Genomic DNA, 28,000 nt, shown 5'->3' on the forward strand with positions numbered 1-28,000 from the left:
TATTCTTGTTAAAAAGAATTAAAAAACAGAAATTATGTACAACAATAAAACAGTATAATAACATACAGTTGGCATTGATGAGTGTGAGTTGGTCAATTATTTTACTTTGAAATTAACAGAATTAAGTAGTAAATAAACTTGCGTTGCGTTGTGATTGTAAAATTTATTGCTGTGAGTGTCCCATATTGGAAGGATTTCAATTTAAGCTACTAGAATACATATTTACATAAATAACAGAACACACACACCTGGTCTGTCACACTTTACATTGGCCCAATAAACTGCGAAATTTCTTTTTTTTTTATTTTTAACTTCCGTAGTTCTAGTCCGGTAAAAAAAAGTGAAATTTTAAGCCAGAATAATCAGTCGTCAGTGGTAATTACTTCAACCAATTTACGAGGTAAGTATGCATGGGTGAGTGTGTCTAAATTTATACACATGGTAGTAATTCAAACTTCCATAATTAACACTTTACCTAACGCGTCTTTAAATTAGTTATATAATTTATATATGCAGTCCGAAGTTAAATAATACAATATACACATGCGTATATAAACTAAGATTAGAATTTAAAATTGTCAAGTCTAAAAAGGAATGTTGCTTTGTTGATGTGTGGGTGGCATGAGATGTATTAGTAAAGTGGGAGCTAACAACGCTTTTGTTGGCTGACAGGATACTATTGTTCGGCTAATATTTCTGTTAACAACCTGTCGAGGGAGTTGAGACCGGTGAGAAAGCCGCCATCAGGACCGTAGTGCAGAGTCTTGGCAGGCTGTATGACAGAGGTTGGTCCTTGTTGCGCAAGACCGCAGCTCCTCGTGGAGAAGGTGGTGTGCGCAAAGTCAATCATGCGCACGTCCACTTCCGGATCAACATTCTGCAACTGTCGGCCGCCAGTTGTATCGACAAGGGTACTGTGGCCGCTATTGGGAGCGCACCTCGCTGGATTGCTGGGTCCGGCGGTGGTCGCTGAATGTAAAGTCAACAGATCAAACGTGGACACTGAAGATGATGAAGCTTCCTCTTCTTCGGATGGGCCATTCACGCCACAACTGCTGTGCGAACTGTTCGTGGACGCTGTGGAATTATCTGCAGAAGAATTTTCTTCACACCAATCATCTTCACAGGAACCTCGACTTCCTGGTGATGATGATCTACAAACAAAAATTAGCCTTATTGTTAAATCATTAATCATTTTACTCAAGAAAATTTGTTTTTTCAATCTGTATAGTCAAAAAAAAAACAGTAAGTAAATATGGTTAGACTAGTGTAGGACCTCAATGAAAAGGGAAGATACTAAAAGCACTCCCGCTGGAGAAGCAACAGCAGCAGTTGAAATTCTGGCTTTAGGGGGGAAAATCAGCTTTGCAAAATCACAAATTATGAGCATTTACGGGCTTAATCAGTCTTACACCAGCTCCCCAGAGGAGAAACAATTTTTTTTTCTGATTTACAGCCAACTCAGTGTTTTGAAAACAAATTTAGTCCCCGTATATATATAAGTAACAAGACGGTATATTTCAAACTGTGAAAGAGCAAGTTGTGAAAGTTTACAAGCTAGATTTGTTGAATACAAAATAATTACTTACACCGTGAGCGCTGTAACATCCATCGTCTCTTCAGAAATAGGGACAAACCGTTTAGAAGAGGAAGCATCAACAAGAGTGTGATAGGCCGGCGATGATGGTGTCACGTCTAGACTGCTGCGGAAGGAACTAAAGCCTGCCTCTCCATTTCCTTCGTATGTGATCAGCAAGGAACTAAAAAAAAATAATTATAATTTTATTCTAGGTTCAGCAAGTGGTTCATTATTGTTGAAAAAAAGTATTATGGTGAAACCTCACTCGGATTTTTTTTTTTTTTTTGTTACACGCCGCTTCTCAGAACGGTGGCCATTATTTTTGTTTTTTAGATTTTTTACGAACTCGGTATTTGTAAATACATTGAATTCACATTAATATTTGATAAGATCGATACAAAGTTTACAGAAAATAATAGGTAATGTTTTTGAGAAAACCCTTAAAAAATGAATAGTTCATCAACGAATTGGTACTTTCGGAACTTTTCTTACAGCAAATTTTACAATAGTAACACTATAATTACCTTCCACAACAGTATAAATATGGAAGGGCCTATAATACGTTCACTGAAAACGGAATTTTAGATAAATAAAAATTAAATTAAACATTCTTGTTTGTAAACCTCTTTTTGGGAGGGGTTAATTAATGCTAAATTTCTTGTAAATTAAGTTTTCACAAGCATTTATTATAATTAACAATGTAACTAACGTTCATTAAAACATAATGAAATAATATTACTCTGAATATTAAAATTACTAACGTAAAATTGTTTATTATTTAAAACTTAATAAATCTATAGAAAACTATATTGTTCTAACCATGAATAAAATCTGTACGAAGATTGCTTTTCAATGGCAGCCCTCAGAGTATCTAATCTACTGATCACCTTGCTGATTGCCAGTTTGTTTAGTGTGTACCCATTGTGGAAGAATTTATTTAAAGCTCCTTTGAATCCATCTTCATCCAGCTCTCGGCCCCAGTACTTATCCCGTCGGACGTACTGTTGGGATCCTGGCTGGTAAACCTAAAATATTATAACAAAAAAAAACTTTGTATTAGATAATTTTACACCACTATCTTCAGACTGTATCAATATTTATAGCAAAAGTTTAATTAATCTATAAATGACAATTTAATACGTTGCGCCTTAAAAATAATAAACTCTAGTGCACTCCTTTACGTTTTCTGATTTTGGCGCATTAAGCAGGAAATTGAATGAATACAGGGTAAAACTTTTTGTAACAAAAGCATGCAAATTTCTTAGTTCTAATCTAAAAGATCAATCAGGAAGATTCCAGACGAAAAAGTAACTGTAGAACCTAGTTTAGTGTTGTAATGCCCGGGATAGGCACCCCTTGGTTACAACTACTGCTCGAAGAATATAAAGATTGGCAAAAATTTAAGTTGCCATCTGTTCTACAAGTGTTCAAATTTCTTGTTTTTTATAAGAAGTGAAAGGATTCTTATTTGATAAAATGTTGAGAAACTGAAATAATCCCCTTATTTTTATAAATATTTATTTACTTTTGCCATTACACATTTATAAAAAATGATAGCTCATTGAATGTACATAGTCAACACAAAATTTATACAATCGAATGTGTTACATATTTCTTTGTCAGCTGTGACATTCTAAAGTTTGTCAATTAAGAACAAAATATCAATGACAAAGACAATGGTTAACAGTACTGCTGCGTCAACCGCTCCTAGTTTACTAGCGAACTCTGAACTGAAAACAAATAATGAAAAGAAATTTATTCCGTCCATTAGGTATTGTTCAGTATTCCACTTGTGATTCAGTAACTCTTCCATCTAATAGAAACAGTTCACTAGTAAAAACTTGCTGAGTCTTTTCCGAACTCAAGTTTTCTAATTTCAGGTGTATGTTATATATTTTGCATTTTACTACCATGATAAAGTTTATTTCATTTTTGTTTATTCGAATTCATATTAGTGTTGTATTCACCTTAATTCTTTGTTTGAGTTTCCTTTTTGTTTCAGATCATGTTTAAACATTTAAAGATAAGCTGTACAAACTGTTGCAGAAAGATTTGGGAGAAGTTGTTTCAATTTCACTGTTTTAAGAAAGTAAACCAAGTTACATAGTTACCTGCATGCCACACAATCGCACTCCCAACGACGCTGAAGTACTTGCAGCGCATTTAGCCATCTGTTTACTCCTCTTTTCGGCAGATGCATCATCACCATGCTGCCTAGTACCCATCTTCAGATCTAATATACAAGGTCTTGAATATCTACTGGTGATATTCTCTAGCAGAAGAAAATCTAAATTCGCTTGTCAAGAAAAATATTTAGACAATTTTTCATTACTTAATTGGTTTACATGGATAGAGAAGTTTCAAAAGAGTTTAGAAAAGATATTTCATGTTCAGGTCCAGTCTATCTCGTTTCCGTGGCAAAAAAAGTCACACAACCAGTCCCCAACTACAAAAGATGTGTTTTCATGCTTTTACAAAACAAAAGACCGATCGACAACATTCTTAGCTTTGTAATCTGTATATAAAGGATACATGGTTTGCTAGAACTCTCCAAATATTGTGATCCATTTTTTATGACCTCGTTGGCACTCTTGTTCCTACGGACTTTCATTCTGAAACCAGTAACAACACCTAGTTAATAATAAATAGATGAATACAAATGTAGATTAACGATGTTGAGCATCGATGATAATATATATCGCTTATTTTTCCCATCATATAGACTTCAAATAGACGAAAAGAAATAGACACAAGCATTCCTAAGCACCGAGGATCCTTCCGTTCAACAATTTAGTTTGTTAAGAACACCAAGCTCTAACTTATTGAATATGTCCGCAAAAAAGATATCCCAAAATAGATTAAAATAACATTTTCTCAATTGAAAAAAAAAGACCACATAACAGCTCAGTAAAACATAGTTGGGAGTCACAATTAATTTTTTTTAAAATAAAACTGGCCAAAGTGAAGTACTTAAAGAAAACAAGCATCTTATATTTAATATTTTCTCTCTAAATTGTACGATGCTCTTGACGAGCTAATTCCGCACTTAGAACACTCTACACGAATATCCTATGGTTACTTTCTTGGTGACGATCCTGTTTCCATACATAACGAGTGATTCAATTTTTAAAAATTTCGAAATCCAAGTTAAATTTAGAGTGTTAAACAATTTATAATTATGTAATTTATTTATTTACTTACAACTTTATCTTCAAGAATTGAAAAATATAAAGTATTCAATTGTTTGATCTAATTTTTAGTAAGTGCATTATCTGGGTGAATATACGAGTATTATATTTGTATTATATATTTAGCGTTTATTAAGCCTGCATTATACCTTTTCAATTTGTTGAACCATGCTAAGTTACCAGACTGCATGTGAAAACTCTTTTGGTATATTTTCCAATTCAACATAGCCTTCTTTAAAAATACAAATCAGATCATTTTCTAAAAAGCTTGAAAAGTTCCTGTTCATTTTTGATACCGAGTAACGAAACGCCAAATCTTATAACTTTCAATCAAACAGTTGAAATAAGTATTTGAAACGTAACTTCAGACACCAAGAAGCTTATCTGATCTACCAGAATTGAAAAAGCAGCATCGATGTTGTACTGCATCTTTTTGCGGTAGTAACCTGTATTCTAAGAGTCCAGCCGGAACAGCAATAAACTACTTGCACTAATAGCGCCCCTCGGGACGTAAATTCTTACACTTTTATTTAAATTTTAAGCCCCCAGTACCTTCTAGATATATAACAAAGTTATCCTACCAACTTCTCGAATTAGGCACCTAATTCATTAAGATGATGGCTAAAACCCAGCTAACTCTCCAAAAGTAAAAGTATGTAAGTATAATTTAATGTTATTAGAAAAAAGGAAGCAGAACTGCTTAACCAAAGTGAAATAGAAGAAGGTAGTAACCTTAAGACGTCATCTCTTTTCCTCTTGGTAGGCCTATTACTGGTGTCGTCTCTGAAACTAGGGCTGTACCTCTTATCTAACTTCACATCTCCTGAACCCTGCATTATACCTGCAACAATTTGCAACTCACATCAAACTTAATATCTCAAAAGTTGTTTTCTTTAACATTACAATAATTACATTGTAAATATAATTTAAAATGATTATTTGTATATAATTTCAATGAGTTCGCCAGAAACTGGCGAAATTCTTTAAATCTAAATAAAACAGATCCGTATAAAAAAATGGATTGAATCTGTAACTACCACCGTACTTCTGCCTTCATCCCTCCAATTACGGTTCTACTTTTCGTGTACAGTTAAGATAAATTTCCAATATTTAAAAATATTATTTTTTAACAATTACTCTATTAAGAGTAATGGAATGAACCTGTTTAAAGATGACAACGTTGTCCAACTACCGTTTGTTTTTAACAGAATTTTCTTTTATTATTAAGGTACAGTAGAATTCTAAAATGGCAACGTGAGCTTACTCGGCAAGAACATTATAATGCTTAAAATCATAGAAAGTAAGATGCGAAACTTATAAATATGTAGCATCTATCCGAACTAATATCATGTTCACATAATGTGCAACAATTTTGAACAAGATTTGTAAGTTAAGAGGTAGAGAACATCATATTCTTTTCTAAGAGAAAGACAAGGCTGTAGCAAGGTATGCAGATAGAAGATGGAAGTGGCCACAAAGAAGAAAAGTCAGGAAATCTATCTTCTGCACAGCAGATTGTAATAATAATATAGGGGGAAGATTAGTTCAGAGGAAGATCTCGGGTTGAAGCCATCTGCTGGCTCTGTAGCTTTTTACAGCTCACTTTCCGGTGTTGGTCAGTGTAGTTTGTAACGGGAGAATAATGTACAGAGTCAGGCACTGCACTGAAAAAAACTACGGGCGCCAATGATATCATCAGATGGTGGCAAGCCTTATAATTAAAAAATAAATTAATAAAATTAAGAGCGAGAATGGCTGCTTTCTGCTTTTAGCATCTCTTGGACAGGAAATAGCCTCCCTGATTGACCTTGAGAGGCCATGTTGGGGTTGTACTCTCATCCCAATATCTTTTTTGTGAACTACTTCATTTTTTGAATTCCACAACCTAGTCCTGTCTGCAGGCCTTCTTACAGTCTAAACCAATCGCTTATGTTGTCCTCTGCCTCTACAACAGTAAAGTCTTCAGATCGGAACAAAGTCTAAGCAATAAAATACAGTGATAAATTATAACAATTTGTTTAAATATTCGCATTAAACTTGCATCAGTTATTTTTTGTTATATTTTTAAGAAAATCTGTTCGGTGAATATTGGTGTAGTTTGACAACGCTGTAAATATTTTCTAATTGAGCGTGGGTTATTTTATTAAATGTTCGGTTTGATTTATATTTACGAACCACTTAGCTCTCTAGGTCGCAGTTGAAGGCTTGTAGCGGAGCGCTCGTGGCCACAGTTGCAAGAAGTCACACTGTACACTTGGACACTTGGCACAGTAGAAGTTCACTCGGACATTCGCTAGTGTTTCTCTGAGTGCTTTACAAAACACGAGATTAGCGCGGGGCCCCAGGGCGAGCTCTCTCTGTCTGCACATTAGCATCATAATCGAGCTGGGCCGTGGTCCACACCCCACTCCACGCATCAACGGGGTATCCAACAAATTTCAGACGGAGACGTCGAGAGAAGGAGATAAATTCTAAATTTCAACTAAATAAATCTCATGCCTACATCATTTCTCTAACGTGCCGGATTGCCTCATACGAAATAAAACTCACTATTGAAAACAAATAGTTGTGCCCCAGGTTAGCTGCTACAATGTTTCATTGAACGGCTATTAAATCAAGAATCCACAAGCTTTTTGGACGTTTTAATAAAAGTATTCTATTGTGAAATTGGATTATTAATCAGTAAGATTAGATCCAGTTAAACCATTCTAAACTCGAAATCGTAATCATAAAGGGTGCTGAATGTCTTCAGAATCGTTTTGTGCCTGCACATCCACCTCCAATGGTAGGGAATTTTGTTTTATAATAAATTTAATGTGTTAGATTCACCGAATGACGCATTATATTTTATTATGGAAATAATTAATAAGTTTTATAGTTGGCCCAACCCGTAATAAAAATGCAAGTTGTAAATGAAGATCGGTATGTTAAGCTACGTGATATCCAGCTTAGACCTCGAACTGGGGAATGTTCTAGCTTAATCCGGCACTGCCTCTCGACTCACTTGAGCAACCAAGTGTAGAGCCTACCTGACTCTAGTTGCTATTTAAGTTATTAACTACCATATTTGTACGGTTACAGAGTTCAGCATTCAACAGATACTGCGATCATTTGGACTGATTTTATATTTATTTTTATATCTGAACGGTTTCTATACTATCGATTACTTTCTTTAATTAAAACTGCCTACAACACAACATCGCAATCGCTTCCTATTAGTGTTCCTGATTAAGAGATTTAGAGTGCTAAAAATAGCACTTACATAGAATGCAGTTAGGCCTGCAGGCGCTAGACCTTGCACTTGTTGCTAGACTTCACACTAATTTCCAGTTTCTGGGGGCATCAAGAGGAACTCAAACGTTCCGTGGAAAACTCTATATAAAAAATTAACTCGAACGCAATATTTTCTCACATTTTGTAAGAGAAAGGAAAAAGTGAGTGTCTGCACACTTCTCTCGACATTTTGAATTAAATAACGGTTATACGAGCTAAAATTAGCTCCAAGTCTATCCCGTTGATATTATTATTATTTATTCATTTTGTGAACTAAACTATCCTAAACCGTATTTTTAATTTAGGAAGATAGTTTTAATTATAACTTTATTAATTATAAATCAAAACTGCGGAAACTATGTCCGACCCCTGTGTGACAACTTCTCGCCTGACCTAGACTACAAAATCTAATCAACACCTGTATTGCAGGTCAAGCTACATGGCGTGTAAAGTGCCTTGATGATATAAGTGGGGGTTACTTGAGCTTAAGATAAAGAAGACACCCCTCCCGCCCCTCATCTCCTGCTCTCGGTCGTCTCCAACTGTCGGCGACACCACCCATTCAGTCTACACATGCAGTGAAGATGGGTTAGTGCTCGCAAGATATTTATAAAAAGTTCGTAAAATTATTTCTATTTCCATTTTACATATATATATTTTTTTTAAAATGTTGCCAACTTTTTATAAATGATTCTTGCAGAAGCCACTCTGGGTCAAAAATAAATAAAATAATATGAAACTACCAAAAAATCAAAAACAAAATTATATGGTCAAATTGAAACAAATTCAGATTAAATAAAAAAAATTGCTAAATGAATAATGAAAGCATCACTAAGGATCTGCATCACCTTGATGTGGTAAGGGAGCATTGTAGCATTGTATTTAGATATTACCTTTATATTTGGGCACGAACACTTTGATTTCTGCTGGAATATTCTGATAGAATTCCAATTCCCGTCGATTTAGAGGCTTGCATATTGTTCTCTCGTCCAGCAGCAGTAAACGAGTATGACCTCCAACCTGTAACATTGAAACCAAATATTTATTGAAAATTGAAAATATAATATGGAGGAAAGCGGAAGTCATCAGATTGTTGAGAGTGAGGAAATGCAGCTGATTTGAAAAGTGGGTGTGTGAGACTGGCCTTCACTGTCACCTGTTAGGAGTTCTGATAACTACTATCAGTGGGTACGCCTCTGAGATACGTCATTTCTATTTTAGTAAATGATGATGTTGACATGTCTGGACCACGCGATCTGACGGTGCAAGCAGTCTGCACTTCTCTAACCATTCTAACTCAACACATGAAAATTCAGACCAAGAATTATGATTGTGAGTGCGCAACTGATTTGGTTGAGAATATTGAGTAAAACTAACTAACTCCAAACGAAAAATTATAGGAATATATCGGGGGACTTATGTCCACCACGCATCACTGCAGACTTACCCAGTGGATTCAACAAACTGTTGACTTGATTGCAAGCTACTGCAAGCAATACTGTCAATGGCAATGATGCCATTTCTCAAATTCCACGAGGAACTCATTAGACAAAAAAAGAAAAATCTGTACAAATAAAGCTGTACTTCCGATTGGAGGACAGATCTCACGATCTTACTGAAACATAGAATAATGAACAGACTTCCTGCGTTTTTTTTTTTTTTTTATTTCGAATCGTCTTATCAACTTAAAGTTATTAAGCTTGAGAAAGTTTGTAAGCGAAGGAGTTAGCGTGGAGAGAACTGTTGGGAGAGCAGAGAGAGGATGCATACCTGGTTGTTGAGCGGAAGTAGAGCCACTTCGGTGTCTATATCCAGCAACTGTTCCTGTACCCCTGCCAATCTTCGTTTCTCCAGTTCGCCCATGCCCCACTCACCGGGTAGGTATACCATTCCGACAGCAGCCAGTGTTTTACCTGAAAGTACAGGAGCAATACTGCATTAATAAGGTCTATATCTTTATTTTAACGCCTAATCCATGGTCACCAGGAAGGGGAACTTCTTATCACCAAATTAATAGCAACGTGATAAGCTTATCAAAAATCAAAATCATTAAAATTTAAACTTTTTTTTTTTTAATTTGTGAAAACTGTGGAAATAATATTTGTTATATTTCTAAAATCTTAAAGGCAGAGAGTCTCTGCTTATGACAGTTCGGTGGCCAATTATTCCACATTGCTGTGTGTCCAGCTGACTTTCTTTCAACTTCGGATGGACCTTAAGCCACAACTTCTGCCTCTCCAGTAAGAAGTACAAAACAATGCCGAGACAATGCACCAATTCTCCTTTACATCCGTAATGGATTAATGGTGATTAAAAGGCATTTAAGTATTGATAAAATCGATTTACATTATGTACATGTTTCGAGGTGCCCAGAATCTGAAACAATTGATTTTTAGAGCTTCTATTGCGCTCTCTAATCATTTCCTTTCCCGCTCTGGATGGATGCGAGGACTTTAATTTGGACACCCTGCTAGATGAACACAACACATTGCGCTGCACCATCTTTCTAGTAATAGGTCTTTAGGAAGAAGGAGTAGTGGTGTGAATGTTGTATAAGTTTACATCAGACTGGGCCGCGAACATGCAGATGGCAAGTGACAGCAACCTTATCAGTTGTGACAGAGAGCGTTTTATTTCCGTTTAAAATATCACGTCCACCAATAACATCTCGTCCAAGGTCTTTTATAACAGGAATACATCTTGATCTAATCTTATTCTTATCTCTTAATTATTCACCTATCAGAATTATGAATTTGGTTATTCCCCGTTTTTTTTTTCGTTTCCAATTATTAGTGGTAGAATGACTGGTTGGCGCTATCAGTTACAACGAATAATTAGGCACAAACAGGTGGAAAAGTCACCCAGTGGCACCCTCCAAAACACACTGAATTAGTCATTCTTTTCACAAGGTGGGGCGACCGCGAGGTCACAGCCTTTTAAATCGTCTTGCCAGAAAGAAAAATTTTGAGGTTGAGGATTGGCGCGCAATGGCAGAACAAAGTTTTCTACATTTAGTTTTGGCAACTTGGGTAAAAAAAAGGAATACTAAAGTCTGCGTGTAAAGATCGATTAGGATCTTAAAAGCAGCGATTACTATGGGGTCGAAGTATACAAAATAATTGCATAGCCCTGATGGGTTTTAAAAATCGATGTATAAGTTAGTCTTAAGCCGGTCAAGAGAAATTTTAGAGCTTTAAAATCGTTTAAAATCTTCTGTTTAGTTCTTTTTTTTTCAATCTTAAGTTTAGTTTTTGAATTAAATAGCAAACTTGATTTCATTCTGCTTTTCTCTTCGGTTACTTCACCACTTCCGGCTTCAGTTACCTCACCAGTAACTTACTTCCGGTTACTAGATGAGGGAAAAGGCACTCAGAAGTGATATTATATGTGTTGTGCAACAAAGCAATATAAACTGAATGGCAAATATCGCTCTGGCGGTGTTCTTGGAATAATATACAACACCAGAATGTATTTAAAGGCAGTGACACAAGGCCGAACAGTACCACGTTCCAGTGGCGACCACAGTAACATTGTCATGTCTAAATGCACATAAATATAACCTTCCCTTGCAAGTGTGTGTGCTTTATAACCTCCAAAAACATCATTTTACACTAAAGTAACATTTAAGAACAATATTATTGGTACAAACAATAATATAAATATACAATATCATATATGTATTACATCACTTACAAAACAAAGTCCAAACTGAAATAAAATAAAATCTAATAATCCCTAACCCAAAGTATACATACGCATAAATGACTAAGTCATGAAAATGTTCTAAATAAATAATACAATTCCAGAATACGTTATTTACCGTACAAATGAAAGGAAGAGGAGTTTATATCACCGAGACAACAGATCTAGTTCACACAATCGTAGTGCGTGGGTGAAAAATACTTCCTTCGCGTATGTAATATTATTTTCCTTCATTTTCTCACGAATGAACTACTTAAATATATGTGTTTTACTCCCAAAAATAAAATGTAATTTTATACAAAAAAATAAATAATATTAATATAAATAATATTAAAATAAATTTCTTATTGTCTGCTCTAGCAGGAAACAGATCTTAATGTGGATAATTGAAGGCTGTACGTTTAACCGCAGTTGTTATGTTTCTTATCACCTTTAATATCATTTTTAAGTAAATAATTGGTAACTTTTAAACTTTATCTTACTTCTAAGAAGAAAATACTGTAATTGGGTAGATTTTCTTTATCCCCAGTGGAATTACTCCTTTTGAGGGTGCCTGCGAGCAAACGGGAAAGTGGCTTTTCCAAACTGTAAAGGCAGTAACTCAAGACTGTTCAAAGTTATAACGTCAGTCAGCGATCTTGACGCACCTTTGCATTGGTCAATGACCAACTTAATCAGCCAGTACTTCGTACTGGATAAAGATATCTGTAATTCTATTACGAAGCACGCAGCAGTGGACTGATTACGCTCATATATCCATTCCCAGCTTAATAATAACTGAAGGGGGCTACAGTAATTATAAAATGAACTTACCAGGACAAGAGACAATGACAATCCTTGAGCAGAACGGAGGCTATAGGCTAAGATCTCTGGACCACTGACACGAGCACTCTCTAATGTTCAGGTAGTACGGTCTGGCCTGCAGCGAGTCCAACTGTACACTGGCGTACTGAGTTCGGACCCAAGGTCGGCCACATTATCTCCGGTCCAGCTGTACTAATCTACATGGACTCCCTCCCCTCAAATATGGATGTAAACATCAACCTACACTACACAATCACACGGCACGCGTGCTACTCGCATGACGTCACTAACTAGCCGAAATGTCCGCACAGCTAGCGCGCAGGCAGAACGTATTTTCCAACATGACACATCCCCAATACACAACTTGTTTGCATTTCCAATGAACCGAAAGGTGACCGCTGGATCGTGGGATGATCTCATCACGCTGCGACTAACTCTCATCGTCAGCGGAAGTTACAAAAAAATGTGGCTTAACCAATCAAACGACTTTCTCTTTCCGGTTTACATCATTTTTACGAAATAACAGTTGCCTAACAAATTATTAAATGCCCAGTTTAAAGGGGAACCATTTTTGGAAAAATCGCTGCAAAACCAAAAAGAAAAACTTCAGAAAAGTGGTTCTTCCAGTAAGATTTTTTCCAAATTGGGATTTCGTGTACACATTTAATCCTTATTTAATATTTAAATCGTGTAAAGACATTTTACTGAAATGGACATTAGAGGGAAGTGCGACCTCCCGCTCGCCCGGAAGGACATCTGATCGAATTTTCCCGCAATAATGTTACGAACAAATCTTGTAGAAGTACACTTTTATACGCGATATTTCCGCTGAGCTTAAACGAAATCGTTGGGACAGTTTTTGAGGGAAATCTTGAAAAATGAAAGAACGATTTAGTAAAGGGGTAGTTCCGGTTGAGCGATTTGGCCCGGAAGCCTGTTGTAACTTCCTCTGGTTGTAACCACAGCGAAATATTAAATTCCAACTTCCGCGATATTTCATTCTTAAGTTACGGTCAATGTACACCCACACTCTCTGTCTGACAAGTTGGTTAAACCACTTGTACGTAAACAGGAGACCTTTAAACGGATATCTCCGGTGGGGAAGTCAGAAAGCTGCACAAACGCAATACCTTTTCTAGCAGGATATGTACAAATAATTTAGTCAGCAAGTGTAGCGTGAGACGGAAACTAAGTGATGTCATAATCTCTCCACCAAACTGATAACTTATGGACGGAAGTCCGCAACAGGTCAGAAATACAACAAACATGTGCGCTACGGCGGATAATGATGTAAAATCTAAACTCATCTAAAACTTACCAAGATAATTTGGTGAGCGTTACAAGTTCACGGAATTAAAACTGTACTATCCTGGCTCTTCCTGTTCTTAAGGGGAAACAATGACCTCCTGGGCTTGGGCTGACTGATAGCGTCTTCCAGATCCTATTTTGAGGGCGAACTCTGCTTCGCTTCATTCCAGTTTAGTTGGTGCGAGTCAGCTCAACGCACATAGGAAAAACGTTTACAACTGACTGAACTAAGGTAAAATATGTTTGTCGGAAAACATAGATTTCAGGTGTCTCAGATGTGAGCGGCTGTTCAGGTTAGGTAATCTCTAATATTAAGGTAATAAAGAAGGCGGGTGGGTGGGTGACTTGACACCGGTCCAACGCGGCCTAGACTTTGAACCTGAACTGCTCTGGGTCACTTAGCTTCCGTTTCAGCACTAGTGGAGGCCCTTCTGAACTGCCAGAGACAAACCCTCTAATTATTTATAGATTATCAGAGCGCCCAAGGGCATAAACACTTAGAACAGGTCACCTGTATCACTGGTAATCAGAATTCCTGGTGTAAAAGCTTTGCCGTCCCATTTCGTAAACTCTTGTTGGGACACATACGATTTTCATTTTCCGCATTTTATGTACAAAAAAAAAATTGTTCCAAAATTTACAATTTGTGAGTCCATCACTGAAATGCCACTTAGAGGGAACCCTAACCATTCCCACCTCGCCAAAAACAATCCGGTTGCCTGATTTTATCCGAAGCTCATGTTTTGTCAGCTGCAATGGTTTAACTTAAACCAGATGTCAAATTTGAAACTTCCGGCGATTTCATTTGAATTTCGCTGAGCGCACACTCCACAGACAGACGCACACAATACAATTTGTGAAAATCATTGTTTTTAGTTATATCGAATGACAAACATTTATCGAATATCGCTGATCAAATTAAATTTTTATTTGTGTTAAAATGTAACGTGCATGAATAATACTGTAACTCGCCTGATTGCCACCGGCCTTGGACTACATGTTTGTTAACAATGCAAGTAGCGTGATGCAATAATCAAGGTTAACACTAATCTAGGAGAAGATACTTATCCGTATTCTAATAATCATTGGAATAACCGAGATAAACTAGGGTAATATGAATTTTTTAAGCTAAGTGAAGTAGCAAGTATGGAGTCGTGGCTGGAAATAATCAAACATAGTTTGGACGTTTGAACGTAGAGACAGATCCTTGCCAAAGATTTTATGTCCTGGCAGAGAAAAAAGTGCGCCTAATCCAGGGTGGACTCTGGACTGTAAACAGGAGGCGGGAGTTTGTCCCCTCACTCCTCTGGGACGACTTCCAGATCTGATTCCTCGCAACGGAACTCCCACTTGGAAGTAGGAATATTCCTTGTCTCTACACTTGAGAACACTATTCATTGCAAATAGCGTGCTAAAACGCTGCACTCTACAAAATAAGTTAAGTAGTAATAATAGTAGTTACCAATTTGGAAAGTGATGCTTGGAGTTCTAAACTTAAAATCTGGCCCTTTTTTTCTGGGAATGTGCCTGAAAGGACGAAGTAACAGAGTTAGATTGATTGATAGCTACAATATGTCCAGGATGGAATGGATTTCAGCAAGCTTGAGTGAGAAATTTAGTGATGCAACTTGAGAGGCTGAACTGAATTCTATTTGTGTTGTTAGGGAGGTGTGGCTAGATAATAATAAAGTTGATGAAGGACACACCTGTGCACGATGATCTCACTGCCAGGTATCACCCAGCCCCAGCTCTCACGATGAGAATGACGTAACGCACACCAACATGGCCTCCCTACAATTATTGCAACTCTAAAGCAAGTTCTCCACATAGATCTCCCCAAATAGGTGCACAAAGAGGAGATTGAAGTGATATTTTTGCAGTGAGCATACTGCTGCAAATGAAACTGCCACTATATGAAGATGCAATCCTCATTTCAAGTTAAAAATAAATAAATCGGTGGGCAGTCGATTTAAAAAAAAAAATCATCCTGTTTCCGTTTTGAGATCTTCTGGAGTAAAAAAAGCAGCATAAGACAGGTATTTCCTGTAAAGAAGTTGTAATAGAAAGACTGGCTGGTCTTGCAGCAGTGCTTTCTCTTACAAGTTACAGCAGGAAGTAAAGAGAACAAAGATTTCACCAATTGTAAACAACCTCGCGTCAATGAGAAAACTGTTCCATAAATTTTCGTGAACTTGGACCTGCTGGGGGGGGTGTACCCCTATTTTATGTGGATGTTGGTCCTAATTGGAGCAAAAACATGTTTCCTGTCTTCCGTTTTATTCGACCTAGTAGAATCTGTTCCGGTGCTGGATAGTGCCAGCGAAGGTCCGTCAGTGCGCTGAATAGGAACCGGGCGCGAATGACCTCGTTGTTGTCGCGCTCTCTGTACACATGTTGTTTTACATGTGCGTAAAAAACAAACATTATGACAAACTTGCCTTGAACTGTGCACCGCATATTAATAGACACATCGTAATAAAATTTATTGGGAAACGTTCTAAATTCAATTGTTATCTTAGTAACTGACATATAGACATGGCATGCTCGTGCAAACACATATACATACACCCAATGAACATTGCATAATCAACGGCCACTCCAATTACCTCAAACCAGACCTCTGTCTGCACACGACATTAAATTAACTGGGCAAAAGTTGTCCTTCCTGCCACCTCAATCAAGTGTGAGCACACTCGCACGACTTACTTTTCGTGCAATTACAACAAAATGACCCTTTTGGAGGAACCTTCTCTTCAACTAGGCCGCAAGAAGTGTTAGATTATTATTGGACGGCACAAAGTCACCGTGACCCAAACAGACCCACTGTATGTTTGAAGGTTTATCCAGGAATGCAGAACAGAATTGTCTAAAGTTTAATGCAATTTTATTGTAAAAAATGACAACAACACACAGAATTACGCCCAGATAGCAATAGTGCACAAAACTGATTAAAATTAGTACTTAGTACACTTAGGTAAGGGATTAGATATGCAGTTAGCGTTTTGGATTCCCATGCGGAAGTCCCGGGTTCGAATCCAGGCTGCTGGCCCTTAGATTTTCTCTTCCTAGGAGCTTCTTAGAGCTCACTATCTGGTGATGGAATGCCCTGAGGCCGGCAGGGCAATGAAAAAAGCTCCGAGTGCCAATAAGCTCCAGACGCTGACGTGCCTTAAAAATTATTAAACTTAGTTCACTTAATTTAGTGCAATAATCTACTCTGTATACACTCCACTACTCTAGAAAGGAATTACGCTGTCACTAAACTCAAAACAAGTATGTCTGTCCTACTTTGTAGTTTCCCGATATATGTATACAGGGTGAACCAGTAAGTATTGTCCATAGGCCTACTGTGTGTAGTACATCTAAAGTGGAGTTCAATGACGTATTGGCCAACTTCATATTTTCCACTATTCTTGAGTGACGTCACTTTAAAGCTTTTTTCTAAAATCATTCCTTTTTTTCAGTAAAAATGTTATTACTCAGAAAGTTTTAGTCCGAATTCGATTCTGATGACACGGTTTGAAAGACAGATAAATTTTCTAAAAATTGACACCATTTCGAAGCATAAGTCATTCTCCAAACAGCCTCAATCTCTCTCCGAATCCTGGAAAAATAAAAGTAATCAAAATTTTTAAGAAAACTCATTAGGCCCTTACGTGATCATTACCAGACCTAGGTGCTGGCACTTTTTATTAAAGTTTCCTTGTCTAATGTGGGCTTTCTAACGGTATATCATTTTCCAGGATTCCTTTTATTTTCGTATGAGAAATTACGTTTGTTTTACCAGAAAACGTGTTCACGAGCACTCAACAGTGTTATGGTATGGTACAATAGAAAATTTTGAAACCAAGTCTAACAGATAAGGGAAGTTTATTTGTAAGACATCTGGTTGTATTGGTTAATACCTAATTCAAATATAACGATTATCTGTTAGTGGGTTCAAAGGGTTGTTAAGGCTTATTCATATTTTTTTCTTTTTCAACAGTGTATTGTGTGTGAAATTGTAATTTGGAGTAAGTACAAACTACATTAATTTTTGTTTATAAAAATAGTACTTGTTTAAAATATTTCCTAACATTTTCTCAAATATTTTAGAGTTAAGATTTTTTTTTTTAGTGCAATTTGTAACCTTTGACTTCCTTATTTAAAGACAGCCTACTTTAAAATTGACTATTGGTCCATCTAAAAGAGTTTTCAATGAATTAAACAACTTGATAACTAACACTCTTGAGTGCTCGTGAACATGTTTTCTTGTAAAACAAACGTAATTTCTCATACGAAGATAAAAGGAATCCTGGAAAATGATATACCGTTAGAAAGCCCATTAAACAAGGAAATTTTTATAAAAAGTGCCAGCACCTAGGTCTGATAATGATCACATAAGGGCCTAATGCGTTTTCTTAAAAATTTCGATAACTTTTATTTTTCCAGCAATCGGAGGAAGATTGAGGCTGTTTGGAGAATAACTTATGCTTTGAAATGGTATCAATCTTTAGAAAATTTATCTATCATTCTAACCGTGTCACCAGAATCGAAGTCGGACTAAAACATTTTGAGTAATAACATTTTTATTGGAAAAAAGTAATGATTTTAGAAAAAAACTTTAAAGTGACGTCACTCAAGAACAGAGGAAAATATAAAGTTGGCCAATACGTCATTGAACTCCACTTTAGATGTACTACACACAGTAGGCCTATGGACAATACTTACTGGTTCACCCTGTATATGTATCTCACTTTCTATTCTTCAGATCTAATTTTCTATCTTCCACTAATTATTCCGCTCTGCTTTAGATAGATGGCTATTCTTAGGCAGCCATCACCAACACATTTTTTTGGCAACTCTGGATCTTAAAGTCCACCACTAGAAGACCATGACCGTAAACATGTATAACGTCTTGGTTCGGATAGACTATTACCTCTTAAACGATAAGAGATCAGAATTAGAGAAAGATTAGCCAAGTGGTCCATGTAAACAAGGATTGTTATTGCAAACTGCTGTAAACAACACAACAATAAAGTCTAATCAAACTACTAGACCGATTCCAGTCGCGATTAAAATCAATGCCTTTTTTTAAACAATTCTCTAACAAATAAACATGAATCACCGCTAATAAAAATAACAAACTCCCGCTTCCTGCAATCAGCTGTGCAGGAAATAGGTCACCAGGGAAGGTAACTCGCAGCAGAAGCAGGTTTCAGCTTCTTTTCAGCATTCATTGCAGTATTCAGCTGAGTAAATAAACCAGTTCTCGGCCCTCATACCAATTCCTCACCAGTAGGGTTCTAAGCTAACTCACAGACAGCGAGTTGCATTTTGCCAGTAACTTGGCTCAATATTACTAAAGGGGAACGATAATTTACACCCGCTGACAAAGTTCTTAAAACTATCTTGACGGCTTTAAAAGGGAAGTGTTACGCTTAGTATAGAGAACCATCTTACCACGGAAAAACCAAGAAAATCGGATTTCATGGAAAAACAGAATTTATTCAACTAAACTGTGAATCAATCAATAGAAAATAAGTCGAGATAACTTTGATTATGAATGCTGTGTAAAAGTTAGATAAATATTACGTAGAAAAATAAAACGTCCATAATAATTTTCAATAAGGGAAATAATACTTTAGACTTTTTCGTTTATTAAAGCGCTATTTTATTGTTTATTAATTTGAACTTTCTACCATCACAGTATCATCTTCCAAATTACATCTAAATGTACACAAACATGAATTTTGAACCAAATACAAACTTTTGATCTTTAAAAAGAAACTTAGGAAGTTAAAAGAAAATTTGAAGAGCCATTTAGAAGGAAAAATTAAAGAAGTCTCAATCCGATGAGCAATGTGGCCCTTCCGGTAGAAGGGTTTCGATGGACGGGTCACAGTCCAGGTCCCTTAGGTTCCAGCTTCCTGTGATTCAGTACTCCAGGGACCTCAAAACGGGCATTTCCGGCGAGAACTGGAAAATAGAAACTGCAAGACACGATAACAATACTTCTCTCTTAGGTAGTAAGAGAAAGAGGAAGGTATCATTTCTAAAAATATTCTCGGGGGGGGTGGCAACAGAGTTTGATTAATGGCTAAACTTGCTCACTAAATGTGAGGTGGAAGGTCGACCCTGTAGTTGGCAGGTGAGACTGAATGGTGGCCCTTTGTAAGGGGGATCATCGACCTCTCCCCTACCTTCATCCATACTCCTACAAACTGTATCCTGTATACGACAACTTTCTCTAGTATCGATTTACTGGCAAAACATCAATCTGTATCTACGAAAATGTGACAAAATATAATCGAAAGTAGACTCTAAAAATTTACAGACTTTTCTGGTTACAAATATCCACAATATTCCTCTTGAACAAAATTCTTGGTTCGCTTTTTGTTTTTGGATCAGAATATTGTGAAGTCTATTTAGTTCTTTTCCCACATCCAATTGGTAATTAAACTGAATCAACACTGTACAAAGAGAGGGGAGACGGTACCCACATGTTCAGACCTGCCCTAAACAGGACTTTCCAATAAAAATACCAAGTTACACTAATCCATGTGTGTTAATATTTACAGGAAGTTTAGAGAAAATCACCATAAAATGAAGAAAACATTTTATTTCCGGCTGAGAGATTTGGTTCGCTTAGAGTTACTACTGTCAGGCCCACTCATACGAAATATTAACTCAAAGCTTCCCGTGACTTCTTGTGTTTGATCAATGTTCATTCACAAACTGTTTTATAAAACAACCCTTTTTTTTTAATCCAGATCCAGAAACATTATTTATGTCACACGAGTTCTTGCAATAAGATTAGTATCCAGCGGGAAGTCACACTGGTTGCCGCCCATTTTGTTTATAACCATTCTTATGTTTATTAATAATTTTTTCTTAAAATTTTGTGACATTATTTGCACTAAGTTTCATTAAATAAAATTTATTTGTTTCATAAAATATTTAAGTAGATTATTCAACAGGTCATTCATGAAATGAAGATAATATTTGTCTAAGCTACGTACCTAAAATGAAGAATACATTTGACTAGAAGCCCCTAGAGACAGAAGCTATTTGGTTAGTCAAATGAACTGTTTTAATTTGCCTACGCCCTTCAGTTGTTTAGATCTAAAAAAACCATTTCCGCCTAGGAGGACGCTAGACGCCTTGACAATATAAAAGTGCCTAAAATAGTCATTTCAAGTTCACTTCCTGTGGTGAAGAGTGAAGAATCTTTGCCTCGGTTCAATGCGCGAATTCATAGCATACCTAAGACACACTTTTGCTACACCTGAACACTAATTTTTCCGCCATGAATAATGTTAGCTACATTGATGAATTAGAAAAATCCGTCTTGGTGGAGGCTTCTCATCTATCCCAAGAGGAGAAGATATGATTCTTCCCTAAAAAATGTATGAATTTTGTATTAACAAAACCACACATTATGTTCTCCGTTTCTTCAACCAACGAAATTCCCCTAACGCGATACGCACTGAAGGTGAAGCAAGTAGTCACAACTATTTCTGTAGAACTAGCAGCTGGCCAGCGTCCAAATGCTCTCCACGGAAGTGCTAGCCATGGCTTGACAAAAAATCCCTTCCACTGCAACAGTTCACTTTCCTGTTTTGTTTAAATAAACTTGGTCATTCTCCGTGAACATCAATTAGTTAAGAAATTGCTATTTTTAGAAAAAATATTTGTCTCAATTTTGGGCAAATTCCTCGAAAAATAGCTCCAAGGATTTTGATGAAGCAATTATTCAAAAAAAAACAAAAAAATCAATCAATAAAAAGCTTATCAATTTTCTGGGAAACCATTTTTAGGCAAAACTAGAGAAATGCGCGCTTATCTCTTATTAACAAAGTGTTTGCACGCTCCTAGTTCGGGCAACTGGAGATTGGCAATTCTATTCAGAAGAAAACCAGCTGGAGACTTCAATTAAATCCTGGCAGACTAAAAAAACCTAGACTGGGCCTAATACAACCGAGTACTTTAATATTAAACAATCTACTTTTATTTACTCTTCTTCTGAGTCGTCAGAAAATATTTATCTACAATTCCAAAAATTGTCTCTCCCCTGGTCAGAAATCTGAATAGAAGTATCCTCAAGATGGACTCAATTCTCGAAGTTCAAACTTTGTTTAATTAAAAGTACTTAATTTTAACTAACTTACTAGATTTACAGTTTGAACTTCCTTTTGGTTTTAAGAGATCTCAAGTATGCATACATAAACGAACTCACGTACACAATATACATATATCGATCGAAATACTGATTAATAAGTATCTAATAGCAATAACGTACATCAAAAACTGATTGATCTATTTAGAATAGCATGACTAGCTAATTTCTACGAACTAGCGATAACAATCGTAATGTTTTCAATTGCAACAAGAATGTTTAGATTATTGCGCGGAACACAGCGTGACTGCAATGTAAACAATCGTGAATTTGTTTGTCTAAACTACAAAAAATGTAAATGACGCTGTTAGTAGTACAGCTGACTGAATATCCACAAAACAGTTTGGAATTCAAAAAATAAAAATAAAATTGCCTAGCCCAAATTTCACTTCTACGAAATCATCTCAGTAAAGATTTACTAAAATTTTATCTCTGTTCTAGAAAAACGATTCGGCGATGACCCGATAACCTTGACTGATCGAACAAACATCTATCGCTTTCGTTTTTCGATAGTTTTTCGTGGAAAGTGATTCTCCCTCACTCCCCACCCGACAGAGAGTTTTGGTCAATTAAATTGAATATTTAGTAAATGTTCCAAGTCAGTGACGTGATCTCGGTGTTACAAGTAAACAGAATTATCACCTATCTCTGGCTCTACTGTACAAAAATATTTACAAACACAACTTTCTACGCACCGAAGGCGCATGTGCAAACAACACACCAGTTCAAAACAGGATATCTATTTTCATTCCTGCTATCAGAAAGTCTTCCGCCAATATAAAGTCGCTCAAGGTCCGACCGATGAATGATTCCACTTCTACCCACCTTCTCCTTCCTTATTACAGAAAGTGCTACTGAGAGAAAAAATTAACCATTTTTGAACTAACAAGAATTATATAAACTGACCGACAATGTGAGCCACGGTTCATTTTTGAACTATAAAGTGATAAATGTAAACAGTGAGTAGTAAAGTACAAAAAACATGCCGCCTATTTGAAGCGGCAGTCAATGGATTTACTACATGGGTTCTTCAATATCTGGAAAAGTGGTTCTCAAAAACTTCTTATTTACATTATAACCAAATTTACAGCTGTTCCTTGTAACACTTTTTGACAGAATTTATAGGAAGCGGTTGGAGGAGGCTTCCCTGCAGGATCAAATTCGGTTACAAAATATAAAGTTGGTGATAATTAAATAAGAAACTGTAAACGTTCCGAGTTTGAAGGAAAATATGGGAGCAAGAACTTTCGAGAACTACAGGAAGTCGTGCGGGTCCACTCCAGATATTTTCTTTTTATACTGGGGAGGTTTCTAATCAAGTTATTGCAGCTATTTTTCCACTAATAGTGTTCTTCACAAAGAAAAACTCTCGATGATGCCAGCGGATAGAAACTATGGCGTGTATTGACTGAAATAAGTCTTAAGAAAACAAAATTTTGGGTCACAACTAAAACCAACTTTTTCATAAAGGACTTTGAAGAGGATATCCGGAAACAAAGTTCGTTGACTCTTAGGAATATTAAGAGATCAAATTAATCTAATTATTATCAGTTGGTACCCGTGGTGGCGCCCATAAACAATTCCAAGTTTTAGTTTCTGTTGTCTGTCAATAATCACGCACAGGCATACCACTTTCTAATAATTCTTCTTTCTCTGGAAACTGGGGATTTTAATAACACGGAGGATTTCCAGCGAATGTTCGATCTAGAAACTTTACAAGACTGCAATACTTTGCTCTTCCGTTTTGGCCAAAGAGGTAAATAAACAAGTTTTGTGTGTGTGTGTGTGACCACAATGAGCGTCTGAGGTGGGGGTGCTGGTGCAAGAAAAGATCGATGAGTGAGCGGTGAAGTAGTTGTGGAAAATCCCCAAGCCACGCCCACAGCACCACAGACAGCCTGGCCTCGCACTTGGGTCGCCAAACTGTTTGCCCCATTGTTTCCCCTCTTGTCCATATGTAGAAACAAAAACAGCTGATTTCTCTTGTTGTTCAGTAACTACTTACTGCAATCGGGCCCAGTTTCCAAACTTCACTTTTCAAGTTCTCATTTCAAAACGTCATGGTTAAAAGAAAGATCACTGATATTAGTATGTCCCAGCTTAATAGGAGAGATTGCTAGTTTGTTTTGATCTTGACTTAAATGTTTACTTTATCCGTCGTATTCGCATCTTATTCCCATTCCTGACCTATATTTTCATCCAACAATAGAGGAGTACGGAAATAGCCTTTCACTTTTAACTTTTCTGTCACACGTCACGAAGTAGTTACATTTAAGTTACACTGATTTAAACTAGTCAATATGAATTTAGGGCCTCTCCATTTTGCCATTTACTTTCATCACCAACAGGCTGATTTTACAATCATCAAATTATACACAAGGCTACTGAAGAGAAACACAAAACCCTTAAATCTAAATCACACATTCGCTAGCAGTATTTTATTCGATATTTAAAAAAAACAGAATTTTTACAGATTGCTCGGTAAATTCAATAGAGTTCTCTTTAATGGCACGCAACTGCGGTGAGCAGTAAAGACTTCCTACGAATCCCCTTTTAAGAGCAGAACTTCAAACAAAAGCGATTACGTCTCGTCAAACAAAAAATACGATGCTCACACTTCCGGTTGGCGAGACTTTCATCGGAGGGAAACTGATCATCTCAAACCCTCCAAAAATATACTACCCGGGACAAAATGTGGAATGATCACTCTTTCGACTTCCTCTTTCTCTAATTCTTATAACTGTAAGTAATGGAACAGTCTTGATATCTTCTAAAAAGTTTATATTTGGGTAGTAAAACAGTAAAACTCTTAGGAATGGTACTCTTAGAGAGAGGTACGTTTTTCGCAAAACTAAGACTACACAAGTATTATCACGTTTAAAGAGGTTCAGTTTGATTGGATTGTGAGTAAACAGCGGAAAAATGTAATCAAAAATCCGCAAGTTCACAGTTAGCAGATTAGAACACCACTCTTACATCCTGAACATATTCTTTCGCCTCAACAAACTACATAATTAGTCAACTGGTGATGTCCTACAAAACGTTCAGCTTTCACTTGCAGTAACAAACAAGATAACCAACCATTTCATTCTCTTTAAAAATAAATATTTTTTTTAAAAAATGATTAATATTCCTGAAGTGATAAAAACTTTGAACATGGCTTATTACGAATGTTGAAAACATGTTAACAAAAGAATGCAGATTACGATATAGGTAACGCAAGAAGGTGACCTGCATCGCCTAAACGCACACATGCTTGACCTACTTTCAAAGTATTTGCTGCAGTTAACTTGCAAGCTACTTTATTGCAGGTATCCGCTCATTGGAGCCCCCATCCCCATACAAACTACAAGTAATTAATCTGCGACTAATCTGCAACCTATGAGTCAGTGCTGACTCAGCAGCTCTATTACTCAACTTTGTCAGTGTTGACGTTTATTGTAACCGCCCATCTTTAATATACCTTTGTTCTAATTCTTTTGTTTAAAAAAAAAAACGAGTGGACAAACCAGTATGAAGAAAAAACTGCCCATTTTTTTTTTGAGAGAGATATGTTTCATACAAATAGAAAATTAGTAGAACATAAGTGAGCTGCCTGCACACTTTCGATCAAATAAAAGGCTTATTTAGAAACAAATAACGGGAGTATGTGAAAATAAGAGGATTTCTAACTTGAGAACTTAATAGAAAATATATTGTAAGTGAAACACTAGATTTTTTTATGATGTCTTCAATAACTGAAAGTCAAAATGGCAGAATTAGCAAAAACTGGAAGTGAATCAATGTAATCGTTCGCGATAAAGTAACCGAAAATTTAAAATTCTATATCCTATGAAGTTATACTTCCGACTTTTAAACCGATTTGTCTAAATCAGTCGCCAAATTTAAACTTTAAAAATGTAGGCTTATCACTTTTGAGTAAAATTTTAATTTGGAGAATGTTAATACCGATAAATGTTTTCGGGGAGCTAGACTTCACACTCAGAAGTCTGATTCGAGGGACCTCAAGTCTTATATCTTCTTGTAACCCTCAATAACTATTGATAAACTCCCAATTAATAATACTGCTGTTCAAAAAGAGGCTCAAAAGATACCAACTGTTGTTATTAGGCGATTTAAAAATAAATAAATAAAAAAATGCAAACAAAGGCCGAGATTAATTCAATACAAATTTGTAATCTTATAGATAAAACAGAATTTTAATGATAACAATTTAATTTCTGAACAAGCAATAAGGAAGAAGATCTATAATCTTGAAAAAAAGAACCGCTACTGATGTTTACCTTGACACCTGTCGCCTTGAATTCTCAAGTCCCTCTTTGAATGATAAAATTCAAGTTACCAATGAATTGGAATGCCCTTCTTGAAGTAAACATGTTTTCAACAATAATGAATTCTACAAATAGTCAATGGCAAAATCCTTTCAAAGAATTGGAAAAACAAATCAATATACCACACAACAATGTTATACTTATTTTGTTAAAAAAAATACTGTAGAGAGCAAGCATTCTTAAACTGGACACATAAGTTTATATGGACATTTCAGTGTAGTGCTGTTTACGTGGTCAGGATACAGTAAGTAAAAAATTAGACTCATGTTGTAACACAGGTACTTTCACTTATTTCGAAAGCAAAGTTCAAGTAACGTTAAGAGTCAAACAAACCTGGTAAAATAAGATATATAAATAGATAAATAACTTCTATCATTGAATAAAATCTTTAAAAATATTTTCTTACATTCCTTTTAATAGAATAAATAAAAAAAACCATTGGCAAGACAACTTGCTAGGACTCCAGAATAAAATTAAACTTACACTCCTGTTGACCTATATATTCAACATTTGTCATGAAAAAAATTTAAAAAATGCAAGGATATTTTTATTTTTTCACCAAATATATCAATTGACATAAAAACGATAATATTTACGTTTCTGTCTGAAATTGGTCATGACATACCTGTTAGTATTAAATAATAGAGTGGAGGGCCTAACTAATCTTTTTCTGTAGTATTCACAATAGAAACAGAAAGCCAGTATGAGTGAAAATAGCTAAATAATAATTAAGTCTGTCCTACTCTAGATAGATTAAAAGGAAATAAAACGAATGTTCTAAACCAAATATCACAAAATGTAAGTAATGCAGTTTGGTACCTAGTATCTATCATTGACACCAAATATGTGGGTATGCCGTCATCAGACGTTATAAACTACCACCAGCCATTATTAGAAAGTTATGAAAAATTGCATCATAGACTCTGCTATTTTTGCAAATAAATAGTTATTTGCAGGTTCAATGATACACATAAGTCGAACAGTACTAACCTTACTTCTCAGAATTTTTTTCTGTCAAAGATTTCCTTAGATTTGTGTTCACGGGTACGGAGAAAACAGCAACACAAAAGCACTAAATTGCACAAAACTTAAAAAAAAGAAAAGGAAAAGAAAACAATATTAAAATAAAATAAAACACTTCACAACTATTGCAACTTTGAACGTTTAATAAAAAAAAAAAAGTCAAGTTTTACTAGAACGCTCTTTTTATTTCAATTTTGAGATTAATTTTTCGCTCAAGAAATCAAAACATTTCAGCGTTCTCTATAACCGAACGAGAAATATTTAAAAGGGCGTCCACAGAGTAGAAATGGTACAAAGTGATTTTCTCTCATGTAACAACAAATATGGAATCTCTTCACAATATCTTGAGTATAAGTGATGGGAAGACTGTGACCATTACAACTCATAAAAATTTATAAATAAGCCTTTGCGAAAGAAATTTATTTTTTTATTGTCTTTGTTACTTGAACATACACACAGGTCGAGAGTGGAATGGCACCTTTCTTAGAACAGGACGGGTCACAAAGGGAAACTGACAGAGTGGGGGTGAAGTTAAACTAATCTCGGCGTTCCAGCTGTAGAACCGCGTGCACAGCTGGCATTTCCGCCAGCGCTCTTTTTAAATTCAAACTCTCGCCAACTTATTTTTAAAAAA

The 28,000-nt window shown here is 36.0% G+C and overlaps 1 protein-coding gene across 5 annotated transcripts; it reads right to left on the minus strand.

Annotated features, from left to right (window-relative positions):
- Nucleotides 1–330: 330 nt before the first annotated feature.
- On the minus strand, nt 331–27,884 carry LOC141447609 (inositol hexakisphosphate kinase 3-like). 5 transcript variants are annotated; one of them, XM_074115339.1, is made up of 10 exons: nt 27,334–27,884; nt 9,811–9,953; nt 8,934–9,060; nt 6,943–7,128; nt 5,500–5,608; nt 4,112–4,191; nt 3,691–3,866; nt 2,399–2,604; nt 1,590–1,760; nt 331–1,154 (listed from the first exon to the last, which is right to left on the minus strand). In XM_074115339.1, the coding sequence occupies exons 5-10, from the start codon at nt 5,601–5,603 to the stop codon at nt 677–679; spliced, it is 1,215 nt and encodes a 404-aa protein (XP_073971440.1). In that variant the 5' UTR covers nt 5,604–5,608; nt 6,943–7,128; nt 8,934–9,060; nt 9,811–9,953; nt 27,334–27,884; the 3' UTR covers nt 331–676. The 5 variants fall into 5 exon arrangements, with proteins under 5 accessions (XP_073971440.1, XP_073971439.1, XP_073971437.1 ...); XM_074115338.1 differs by lacking the exon at nt 6,943–7,128 and adding an exon at nt 15,317–15,381; XM_074115336.1 differs by lacking the exon at nt 6,943–7,128 and having other exon boundaries at nt 27,334–27,883.
- Between the last annotated feature and the right edge of the window lie 116 nt (nt 27,885–28,000).

This window comes from Rhodnius prolixus, unplaced genomic scaffold (assembly GCF_049639745.1).
Source record: "Rhodnius prolixus isolate KJV_2025 unplaced genomic scaffold, Rpr scaffold_7, whole genome shotgun sequence".
In the NCBI taxonomy this organism is placed as follows: Eukaryota; Metazoa; Arthropoda; class Insecta; order Hemiptera; family Reduviidae; genus Rhodnius; species Rhodnius prolixus.

Excerpts from the sequence above, each read along its gene's own strand:
- LOC141447609 (XM_074115338.1), bottom strand. The coding sequence starts at position 9,930 with ATGGTATACCTACCCGGTGAGTGGGGCATGGGCGAACTGGAGAAACGA. Across the intron at positions 9,061-9,810 it reads TACTTCCGCTCAACAACCAG|GTTGGAGGTCATACTCGTTT; the intron begins GTATGCATCCTC and ends TCAATGTTACAG. Across the intron at positions 1,761-2,398 it reads TCGTACAGATTTTATTCATG|TTCCTTGCTGATCACATACG; the intron begins GTTAGAACAATA and ends ATTTTTTTTTAG.